The sequence below is a fragment of the Trichechus manatus genome, unplaced genomic scaffold, assembly GCF_000243295.1.
Source record: "Trichechus manatus latirostris isolate Lorelei unplaced genomic scaffold, TriManLat1.0 scaffold00180, whole genome shotgun sequence".
Lineage (NCBI taxonomy): Eukaryota > Metazoa > Chordata > Mammalia > Sirenia > Trichechidae > Trichechus > Trichechus manatus.
The window spans coordinates 4,103,768-4,116,428 of NW_004444116.1; the positions used below are offsets into that span (position 1 = coordinate 4,103,768).

At 35.3% G+C, this 12,661-nt stretch overlaps 1 protein-coding gene across 1 annotated transcript; it reads right to left on the bottom strand.

Moving 5' to 3' along the window:
• Positions 1–388: 388 nt before the first annotated feature.
• Positions 389–1,342, bottom strand: LOC101361645 (olfactory receptor 2W1-like). Its single transcript, XM_004387124.2, has one exon. The coding sequence runs from the start codon at positions 1,334–1,336 to the stop codon at positions 389–391; it is 948 nt and encodes a 315-aa protein (XP_004387181.1). The 5' UTR covers positions 1,337–1,342.
• Between the last annotated feature and the right edge of the window lie 11,319 nt (positions 1,343–12,661).

Here is a 12,661-nt window from a genome sequence, read left to right on the forward strand (position 1 = left end):
TTTTAAGAATCAACAATTGACAATGAGGGATATTGAGGCTAAAATATTATAATCAAAATGTTTAGGCATTTTTTCTCTCTCTCTCCCAGGTAATATCTACAAAATAACTACAAAACAATTCGTCTATAACTAAAGGTTATTGTTGGGTACTGTCGATTCTGACTCATAGACCCCATGTGACAAAGTAGAATTGCCTCACAGGGTTTTTTAAGCTGTAATCTTTACAGAAGCAGATCACCAGGTCTTTCTCCTTTAGAGACGCTGGGTGGATTCAAACCACTAACCTTTCAGTTAGCAGCCGAACTCTTAACTGTTATGCCACCAGGGCTCCTAATCTAAAAGTTAGACAGAACCAATTTATGTATTAGAAATTTTTGATAGAAAGATGTTAGTGTCCTGTTGTTTCTACAGAACCTTTTTCTTTTCCAACTAGCCTGTTTATGGCTCCCTTGAACTCCTTATTCCTTAGTGTATATATCAGTGGATTTAAGCTGGGAGTAACAATGGAATAAAAGATACTGAGAAGTTTACCCTCGTACTGAGATGGACTGTTTCCTGGTTGTATGTACATGTAGATAACAGTCCCACAGAAGATGGATACCACAATGAGATGGGAAGAACAGGTCCCAAAAGCTTTTTGTCTTCCTGTTGCAGATTTAATTTCGAGTACAGCTACAGCAATGAAGCCATACGAAACTAGAAGAAGAAGAAGTGGTGCAAGGAAAATACAAAAACACAACGCAAATAAAGTTTCCTTCATGGCTGTGGTGTCTACACATGCAATCTTGACCATGGCAGAAATTTCACAAAAATAATGACCCAGGTGATGGTTTCCACACTGAGGAAGGCTTATGGCATAGGGGGAAAGAATAATGAAATTAGTGATACCAATTCCCCAAGTCATAGCCACCAGGCCTTGACAGAGCTGGGGGTTCATTATGTTCATATCGTGTAGAAGCTTGCAGACAGCACTGAACTGATCACAAGACATCACAGCTAGAAGCATACATTCAACTGTGCATAGTGCCACATCAGTGAAAAGTTGAAAGGTACAGCCACCAAAGGTTATTTTCTTGTCTTTACCCCAGACATTGACCAACATCTGTGGGACCGTATTTGTGGTGTAACAGAGATCCAAGACGGCCAAATTTCTAAGGAAAAAATACATGGGGGTTTGGAGACGTTCATCCAACAATGGCAGCAGGATGATGGCTGTATTTCCCATCAAGGCAATGGTGTAGAAGAAAAAGACAATCCCAGAGATGATCATCTCCAGCTGAGGCTGTCCAGAGAATCCAAGGAGTATAAATCCACCAAAGTAGCTTTCATTGATCATTTTTTCCTGTTTCTTAATATCAGCATATTGGAAAATACAGTGAAAATATTTATAAAATATAGTATATTTATAAACTATAGTATATAGCTAGGAAAAAGCACATCAAGTAATCTCATTATTATTATTTCGTCTGTTTATTCAACTAGGTCTAAAATATATTCCCAGGGCATTTTCCTGTAAGGTTCGTACTCTTAATCACTTTCAGTTTTAGAAATATACTTTTGTCTTCTTCTATGCCAAAGTAAAAATCTGCAAAATTCTGACAGGAAAATCTTGAGCAAAATGATTGGTTGAAACTGGATGGACTTCTTTTATATTGATAAGGATTTTGGGAAAGGTGGCTGGGAATCTATAACAAATTATTGCCTCTTCATCAAAGGGTTCATAGAAAATACAGATTCTATGACTCTTGTTATGCCCTTTTTCTAATACTTAAGCTGCATAGGTTCAATCCTGCTATCCACATTGACTCTGTTATCTGAATGTTCTTCCTTATATTTCACATTCAAACTTTCCTTTCATCTCAAATCTTGTATTTCTAGATATTATCTGCTTTCCCAACCCACAGAACCAGCAACCTTACTCTCTCATTGCAAATGTTATCTTTCCATCTGCACTTTTGATTTCATCTTGTATATCTCCTATAGGGAGTGCCTGGGTGATGCAAAATGTTAACGGACTCAGCTGCCAAGCAAAAGTTGGATGTTTGAACCCATCCAGAGGTGCCTAGGAAGAAAGGTCTGGCAATCTATTTCTGAAAAATCATCCACTGAAAATTCTACCAAGCACAGTTCTACTCTGATACACATGGGTTCACCATGCTTTGAAGTCAAGTAGATGGCTACTGTTTTTTCTCCTCATACATATGGAGTAGTTCTTTCTAACAGTGTATCCATTTCTCACAGCCGATCTCTAATAATCTAATCATTTTCCCCCTTTTTCTCAATCTACACACACGCATACACACACAGAAACTGATTCTAGAAATCTGGTGTTTAAAATGTTAAAACTTTTCACGAGGGAAAGTATATTATTTGTGTGCTTATATCCCTAATGATTCTCCTTAGGATCAGTACAGAGAAAATATTCAATAAACATGTAATATTTATTAAAAGGAACTTTGATAACAACATCTCTTTCCCTTTATATCTAAAACAAGTAGTATCTCTTTAAAACTCAATTCACAATACTCAACTAAAAATGGTCTCTCAAACACATAAATGTGTTCCTAGTTTCTAAACCAGTGTCTCTTCTAAATTACTTTTCTACTTGACTTCTCTGCAGCAGACTAATAATACCTCCTGTACTGGAGCTGTCCTCTGCCTTCATATATACTTCTTTTTAGTTAGCTTATCACTAGCATTTTCTCCACTGCACTTTCTATTCCTTTCCTTCCTCCAATCTGTGTCTATCTCCAAAGTTCTCTAATCAGATATCTGACCTCTTTCCTTCCTTACTCATTTCCTCTACCACTATAACTTCAGTTACTAATTTTACATGTAACTGACCATCGTATTTCTTCTGACCTACTCTTCTTTTGTATCTGTAGATTTACAATCTTAGCTAATTGCTGGACATTTCCACTAGATTTTCCAACCGTTATCTCCCACATCACATGTACACAAAATTGAATTAATCATATTTTACCTCTTAAAACAAATCTTTCATAACTCACAAACTTACAAACATTATATTCACATAGAAGTCTCATAAAATACCTCCTAGACTCACAATAAATGTTTGTTAAAATCAATTTATGAATTTGTTTGGTAGAAAATAAAAAAAAAAAAAACAATCATTTTCATTTTAGATCTACTTTTCATCAGAAATCAAGTTGGGTTGATTTTTATTTTTATTTTCCCAAACTTTGAAAGAAGGAAAATTGCTATAAAATCCAAAAGGTTTTATGCAAAAAAAAAATAGGTGAAAGTTTACAGAGCAAATTAGTGTCTTATTCAAAAATTTATATACAAATTGTTTTGTGACATTGGGTTGCAATCCCTGAAATGTATCAGCACTCTTCTCCCTTTCTATTTCCACCTCAGGTTCTCCATGTCCATTTGTCCAGTTCTCTTGTCCCTTTTGGGCAGGTGTTGCACATTTGGTCTCGTTTACTTGATTGATCTAAGAAGTATGTTCCTCATGTGGTTATTGTTTGTTTTAGAGGCCTGTCTAATCTTTGGCTGAAAGGTGAACTTTGGGAGTGGCTTCAGTTCTGAATTAGAAGGCTGTCTGGGGGCCATAGTCTTGGGGGTTCCTCCAGTCTGTTAGACCAATAAATCTGATCTTTTTTGTGTGTGTGAATTTGAATTTTGTTCTACATTTTTCTTCCACTCTGTCCAGGACCCTTTATTGTGATCCTTGTCAGAGTAGTTGGTGGTGGTAGCTGGGCACCATCTAGTTCTTCTGGGCTCAGGCTGGTGGAGGCTGTAATTCATGTGGTACATTAGCCCCTTGGACTAGTATTTTCCTTGTACCATTGGTTTTCTTCATTCTCCTTTGCTCTGGATGGGATGGGACAAATAGATTTATCTTAGATGGCTGCTCACCAGCTCTTAAGACCTCATATGCTACTCACTAAAGCAGGATGTAGAATATTTTCTTTGTGAACAATATCATGTCAATTGACCTAGATGACCCCAATTTTATGCAATTTTTTTGTTTGAATTAGAGAATCGTTTAGAATATTTTCAATACAACATAATTCTTTCCCCACTTACCCTACTAAGCTTAGTGGATGCTTCTGTGCTGATGATTTAATCAAAGATTATTCTGAAGAAAAAAAAACAATTCTAACTTTTCTGAAGTAGGAAATGTTTCCTCTTCTTTGTACCGAACCAAGACTGAGAATGCAGTTCTTCATTACTTCTGCCATTTTTCCCACTTGTCATTGGGATCCTACATGGTTGTGGCAGGAGGTAATCCCTGCCTCTCAACTTTCCCAGTCACATGCCCGTCTAAAAAGAATCCTTCTATTTATATGATTCTATAGAGAAACATCTTCAATGTAAAAAATAAGTAGGTAATTTTCCCTAAACAACAATGATGAAATATTTTGAATCTGGGAAGACCTTTGGGACAGTGTGTTATCTCATTAACAATGTGAATTGTAAAATTACTCAGGGTAGGAAAAAACATTTCTAAAAATCTCCTAGAAGAAATATTATGAATAAGCATAGCTAATTGACTTCTCAATTTGTGTGAAAATTAAAATAATCATGATTGTTACACACCACAAATACACACAGTTACCACTGAGTCAATTCTGACTCATGGCAACTCCATGCATACCAGAACAGAACTGCTTCAGAGGACTTTCAATGGCTGATTTTCTGGAAGTAGATCACTAGGTCTTTCTTCTGAAGTGTCTCTGGGTGGTCTCAAACCTCCAACCTGAAAGTTGGCAGCCAAGTGCATTAACTGTTCATACCATCTAGAAACTCTGATTTTTATTATAAATTATATTAATATAAGATGAATTAAACAATTACAATAGTGCTTTACAAGTCAAAATACATTTTTATATTTTATTTCATCAATAAAATACTTTCATGAGGTAGGTATCTTTAGTCCCTTTCATATGGAAGAACCTTGTATGTCTAGAAGCTATAGATTATCACAAGGTAATGCAGGTAATGAACAATACAAATGAGGCATGCAAACCTACATATAATAATAATTCTAGGCTTTATTTTTTCTATTGTGTTTACTTATTTATAATCTAAACTTTCAAACACATTCTAATAACAATGAAATTCTTGGTTTCTGCAAAGAAGGCACCTTTAGCAGCAGATGTACTCATAGTGGTGTAGCAGAGACATTGCCACAGAAAGGAAAGGTGAGAGAAATGTGGTGGTAATTACCTGATAAACTTATGCCAAAAATAATAATAATAATAATGTATTATTTAAAAATCTACCCCCTATTTCCATATAGATCATGTTAACAAATACATTATATCTAGTTGAGAACACACTGATCAGTCATATTGTTGCTGTTGCTAGTTAGTTGTTACTGCGTTGGGCCTGGACTCATGGCAACTCCTTGCACAATGGAAGGAACTGCTGCCCAGTCCAGACAGTTGTGATTCATAGGGTTTTCACTGGCTGATTTTTGAAAGTAGCTCTCCAGGCCTTTCTTCTAAGTACATCTTAGCCTGGAAGCTCCCCTGAAGCCTGTTCAGCATCATAGCATCACTCAAGTCTCCACTGACAGAAGAGTGGTGGCTGCATAAGAGATTCATTGGCTGGGAATCAAACTTGGGTCTCCCACATGGAAGAGGAGAATTCTGCCAATGAACTACCACTGTCCTTGCTTAATTATATATACCCTGGCAATTGCCGTTTTGTAGATACATGTTCCTCCCCCCAAAATTTTGGGCAGTTTTTATTATTGAATAGCTTTAGTAATGCAATCAGAGAATGTAAGCCTTGAAAATTTTCCTAAGATTATTTAAAATGACAGGTTAAAATTCTAGTATTAATGTGAAAGATCATTACTTTCTCTTCTTTTTTGAGAAATCACTTCAACCAACAAGGAGAACAAACAAGCATAAAATGCAAACTTCATTAAAGAAACTGACCTCTGAAACAGAGATTCCCAAATAGAAAATATAAAAATATTTTGAAAGAAGTGAAGGTGAAACAAGCGTGGGCTGATACAGAAAAAGGATGCTCATTGTTGCAAATAGTTTCAAGAGCTCTTATCTTTGAATGCAGCTGGGGAATAAACCAGTTGGACCTCATTAAAACAGCAGGAACAGAGGATGAAGAATATCAATGGAGGAGCTCTTAAGCCTGATTTGACTTCTAGAATAAGCTAACAAGAAAGCACAGAGATAAACTATATTTGAAGGATATGTTCTATTGTTAGATCACTGAAAAGAAGCAAGGCTGCATTGTTACACCTAGAATTGACCTAGAAAATATCAGTTAACTGTGTACAAAAAAACTAAAAAAACTCACTTGGACACACATCTTTGGATCAGAAGGAGTATTCTTATGGCTTAAAACATGGACTTAGCTCTTCTCCAACAAAAATATTCCAAAATTAGTTGACCCAGGAAAGAAATATCAACACATATAAATATGAGTAATCAAAAACAAATGAATTTCAGATAATAATAATAATTATTATAATAGGCATGAAAGGGCCAGAAATGAAACACATAGCAGATGAACACTCACCTCGTCTTATCTTATAAAGTTATGCAGGTGATGAGAATTGAGAACTATATCTAATTTAAAAAAGAAAAATACAAGGAAGTAACTAACTCTATGAGGCCAGAACACAGAACAGAAAGGCAAGAATTAATAGAAGATATGGTGACAGAATTAGATGAATCATGATATGGTATAGTTTAATGTAGTATAGTTCAGAAGAAGAAATAGAAGAAAAAAGAAAGAAAGAAAAGAGAAATAAAATCAAATTTAAGCAAGCAAAAAAAAAATAGACAGCTGAATAAACTTTAAGGTACAATGAAGACGATTAAAAAATTGAATAAAATGAAAATAAACTGAACAAAAGTATTAGAAAGGTAAGAAAACTATAGTTATTAAAGTTTGTCAAGTAGATTAAATGTATGTATAATTGGCATTCATGTGCAAATATAATTAAGACTAATGAAAGAAGACATCAGTCTACAAATTGAAAAAAGATCATTTTGAAATTACTTGATTTCAATGATCTATCAGTCAAATAAAATTATCAGTTATCTATGAGAGGAGTACTATGATATATAATTAAGAAAGTGACAAAGTTGTGTTTTCTTCAGAAAAGCAAGATTAACATTTGAAATTCAGTCAATATTATTCACATTGAATCAATAAAATTCAATAAAATCAGAAAAAATGATCACCTCTGTAGAGGAAGAAAAAGTATTTGATAAAATTTAGTTCTTGTTTATGAAAGTAAATTCTCAGCACTTGAAATGGGGCAAGGGGGGATCCTTAACTCATACCTACAAAAATCATTAAACTCAAAGGTGAAATATTGAAAGCTTTCCTCCTGACTCTGTGAGTGAGAAAAGGATGACCACTATCAACACTTCTAATCAGTATTGTACTGGAGAACTTGGTTAATGCAATAAGAAAATAAATAAATAAACCTAAAAAGAAAAACATTAGAAAGGAAGAAATCAATTGTCATTATATGCTGATGACATGATAGAATACATACATAGAAAATCTAAAAGAATCTATCAATAAATTATTAGAACTAATAAATTAGTTTATCAAAGTCACCTGATACCAGGTCAGTGTACATAAAAAACTATTTTTTTTACATACTACTAACAACCAATTAAAAATAAAGTTTTTTAAAAACATTATTTATAATAGTATTACAAACACTAAATGCCCAGGAATAAATAAAATAAAATAAAAAACTGTGCAAGGACTCTAGAAAGAAACTGCATACCTTAGTGAAAGAAATGGAGGGAAATGTCATTATCATGCATTGGAAAACTGAATACTGAAGCAGTGGGAACACCAGTCTTAAATTCTTTGTTGTTGTTGTTTTTAGGTGCCATCGAGTTGGTTCCAACTTAACAGAGAAAAACATTGCTTGGTCCTGAACCATCCTCACAATTGTTACTATGTTTGAGCTCATTGTTGCAGCCACTGGGTTAATTCACCTCATCAAGGGTCTTCCTCTTTTCTCTGACCCTCTACTTTACCAAGCATGATGTCATTGTCCAGGGAATGGTCCCTTCTGATAACATGTCTAAAGTACTGAGATGAAGTTTTGCCATCCTCACTTCTCATGAATATTTTGGCTGTACTTCTTCCAAGACAGATTTGTTTGTTATTCTGGCAGCCCATGGTATATTCAATATTCTTCTTCAACAGCATAATTCAAAGGCGTCAATTCTTCTTCCGTCTTCCTTATTCGTTGTCCAGCTTTCACATGCATATGAGGCACTTGAAAATACCATGGCTTGGGTCCGGCACACCTTAGTCCTCAAAGTGACATCTTTGCTTCTGAACACTTCAAAGAGGTCTTTTGAAGCAGATTTGCTGAAATGCAATATGTCACTTGATTTCTTAACTGCCATTTCCCTGGGTGTTGATTGTGGATCCAAGTAAAATGAAGTCCTTGACAACTTCAATCTTTTCTCTGTTTATCATGATGTTGTTTATTGGTCCAGTTGTAAGGATCTTTGTTTTCTTTATGTTGAAGTATAATCCATACTGGAGGCTGTAGTCTTTGATCTTCATCACTAAGTGCTTCATGTCCTCTTCACTTTCAGCAAGCAAGGCTGTGTCATCTGCATCTGCATAACACGGGTCGTTAATGAGTCTTCCTCCAATCCTGATGCCACATTCTTCTTCATATAGTCCAGCTTCTCAGATTATTTGCTCAGCATAGAGACTGATTAAATGTGGTGAAGTTCTTTTAGATTATGTATGTGTTCTTTTAGATTATGTATGTATTCTTTTAGATTATGTATGTAAGTATGGTTAATTTTTTTAGATTCTAGTAAAAGAGGGAACTTTACTAATTTTATGAGTCCAACATAGCCTAAATACCAAAACATGGAAAGGACATTAGAGGGATGGAAAAATGAATCTAATTCACATTACAATCAAAGCAAAGCAGAAAAAACTTATATGATCTTCTGAATACATGGAGAAAAGTGTTTGATAATAATTAATATTTATTCATGATAAAACACTCCATCAGGCTAAGAATGTAAGGAATCTAAGGCATACACATCTGACAAAAAATGATGTTAGGACTGAATTGTGTCCCTCCAAAACATGTGTTGTAAATCCTAACCCCTATAGCCATGGATGTAATTGCATCTGGGAATAGAGTTTTCTTTATCATGTTGATGAGGTCATATCAGCGTAGAGTGTGTCTTAAGCCAATCACTTTTAAGTTATAAAGAGAGCAGATTAGGCACAGAAGCAAGGAAGCCCAAACGAGAAAAGAACGAAGGAAGAGAAGCTGAAAGACACAAGGATTTTCCCCCAGAGAAGACAGAGAGAGACTTCCCCTAGAGCCAGTACTCTGAAATCAGACTTCTAGCCACCTAAACTGTGAGAAAATAAATTTATGTTTGCTAATGCCACCCACTTACAGTATTTCTGTTATAGCAGCACTAGATAACTAAGACAAATACCACCACAAAGCCTATGACAGTCACTATATAGTAATAGTGAAATAATGAAACCTCTCTATCTGGTATTAGGAATAAGAAGACAAGGATGCTCACAGTTACTATTTCTTCTCTTCATTTACTGGTCTAGCTAGTGCAGTAAGTTAAGTAAAAGAAACAAATGTTACATAAATTGAAAAGAAAAAAATAAAACTTATTTTTCACAGATAACATTGTTGCATATATAAAAACAAGACAAAACAAAACAAAAAGCATTGCCATTGTGTCAATTACCACTCATAACAATCCTACAGGACAGAGTAGAACTACCCCATAGGATATGAAGGCTGTAAATCTTTGTTGAAGCAAACTGCTATGTCTTTCTCCTGCAGGGCTACTGGTGGGTTCCACTTGCTGACCTTTTGGTTAGCAACCGAGTGCTTTAACCACAGTGCCACCAGGGATGTTGCATATGTAGACAATCTAAAATAATCTATAAATAGTTAGAATTAATAAGCATGTTTGCCAAAATCTGAATACAAGGTCAATATATGAAGTTAATTTTATAATTATTTGATATACTAGCAACAGTCAAAATTGAAATAAAAAAATTTAAGAATACAATTTATAATAGAATAAAAATGGATCAAATTTCTAGCAGTAAATCTCACAAAAATAGATACTAGACATCTAAACAGAAAACTGCAACATTGTTAAGATAAAGTGGGCTTAAGTGAATGGAGAAGTCCCTGCATAGAACAAACGGTGATGGGCTCAGCTACTAACTGAAAGGTTGAATGTTGAGTCCACCTAGAGGTGACTTGGAAGAAAGATCTGGTGACTGACTTCTGAAATATCAGCCACTGAAAACTCCATGTAGCACAGTCTCTGACATATATGGAGACGCCATGAGTCAGAGTTGACTCGATGGCAACTGTTGTTGTTGTTTTTTGTGGATCCAGAACACATAAATCCTTCATATTATTTTTTTTAAAAAAGGAAAAATAGGCAAAAAAAAAAAAAAAAAAAAAACTGAACAGGTAGATCTCAAAGAAGAAGCACAAGTGGCCAAAATATTTTTGAAATGATGTTCATTTTTATCAATAGGCATAATAATTAAAATCATCATGCACTCTAACTAGATTGTCTAAAATTTTAAATATCTGACAGAATCAAATATTGATGAAGATGTGGAGCAACAGAAACTCATAGTGCTGGCAAGCATGTAATCTGGTACAACTACTTTGGACAATTTTGGCCATATTTTAAAAAGCTGAGTATGGGTATACTGAGGATGGAGATATATCTCTGTCTATTCATCTCTCTCTCTCTCTCTCTCTCTATCATCTATCTATATCCTGAGAAAAATGTGTGCAGAAATAGCCAAAATACATGCATAAAAATGTTCAAAACAGTATTTTTTGTAAGTGCCAGAAACTAAAAAAACTATAATATTCATGAATAGTAGAATAGATAAATTGTGTTTGGAATATTGCATCAGTGGAAATGAGTGAGTGCAGAAATACTTCAGACATAAATAAGTCTTAAAAAATGTGATGTAATTTGAAAAAAGCCAGACACAACAGAAACCATTTGTATAAAATTTCAAAAACATTAAAGTTATACTGTATTATTTGGAGATCACATCTGTAAAGCAAAAAAAGAAAATGAAACCTAAATATGTAAGTATAATGCTTACTGTTGAGAGGGGAGGATGGAGCACTTTGGGAACCTATGAGTAAATTTTGTTTTTAAATTTTTTTATTGTACTTTAGATGAAGGTTTACAGAGCAAATAGTTTCTCATTAAACAGTCAGTACACATATTGTTTTATGACATTGGTTAACAAGCCCACGACATGTCAACATTCTCCCTTCTCGGCCTTGAGGAAATTTTTTTTTTGGTGAAAATATACACAGCCAAAGTTGCACTTCACCACTGAGCTAAAAGGGTGTCCGGGGGCCATGCTCTCAGGGTTTCTCCAGTCTGTCAGGCCAGTAAATCTGGTCTCTTTTTGTGAGCTAGAATTCTGTTCTACATCCTTTTCCAGCTCTGTCCAGGACCCTTTATTGTGATCCTGGACAGAGCAGTCAGCGGTGACAGCCGGTCACCATCCAGCTGTACTGGACTCAGTCTGGTGGAGGCCTTGGTAGCCGCGGTCCATTAGTCCTTTGGACTAATCTTTTCCTTGTGTCTTGTTCTCTTCATTCTCCCTTGCTCCTGAAGAGGCCAGAACAATGGCGTGTCGTAGATGGCTGCTCACAGGCTTTTAAGACCCCAGACTCTACTCACCAAGGTAGAATGTAGAACATTTTCTTTATAAACTATGTTATGCCATTTGAGCTAGATGTTCCCCGAGACCACGGTCCCCACAGCCCTCCGCCCAGCAATTCAGTCGCTCAGGGAGTTTGGAAGTGTCTATGGAGCTTCCATGACCTTTCCCTGTACAAGTTATGCTGGCTTACCCAGTAACGTGTACTGTCTTACCCTTCACCAAAGGTACCACTTATTTAGTTCCCCCCCACTCCTCCCATCCCTAGTAACCAACAAAGATTGTTTCTTTTTGTGTGTAAACTTTTACATGAGTTATACAGTAGTGGTCTCATACAATATTTGTCCTTTTGTGATTGACTTATTTCACTCAGCATAATGCCTCCAGTTTTGTTCCCCTTATTCTCCTGTACTGAGTTCCTTTTGTCGGTTTTTTTCACTTCTTTTGTTTTTGTAGGTTTTGTTTTTACTGAGACTTTATGTTTTCCTTCTTTATTTTGATGAGTAGGTTTGTTAACTTTCTTTGTGGTTACCTTGAAATTTACCTTTAACTTCCTAGATTTGAACCAGCCTATTATTACTTGGTATCGCTTGACTTCCTCTCCATTAGAAGGTTCTATAGCTACACAGTTTATTCCCTCTTTTATTGTTCTAATGCTGTTGTCCTTTACAGATTAACCTCTCTGGTTCCCTTTTGTAATTATTTTGGTTTTGTATAGTCCTTAAGAGTTCATTTCCTAGGTTGGTATCTGGCTAGTACAATCCTGTGTCCTGTATTTAGCCTGTGGTCTGATATTGTTTGTTCTCAGATCGAAGGACTTCCTTTAATAAGTCTCATAAGTTTGGTTTGGTTTTTACAAAGTTCCTTAATTTCTGTTTATCTGGAAATGACCGAATTTCACCACCATATTTGAATGAGAGTTTTGCAGGATATATCATTCTTGGCTGGCAAT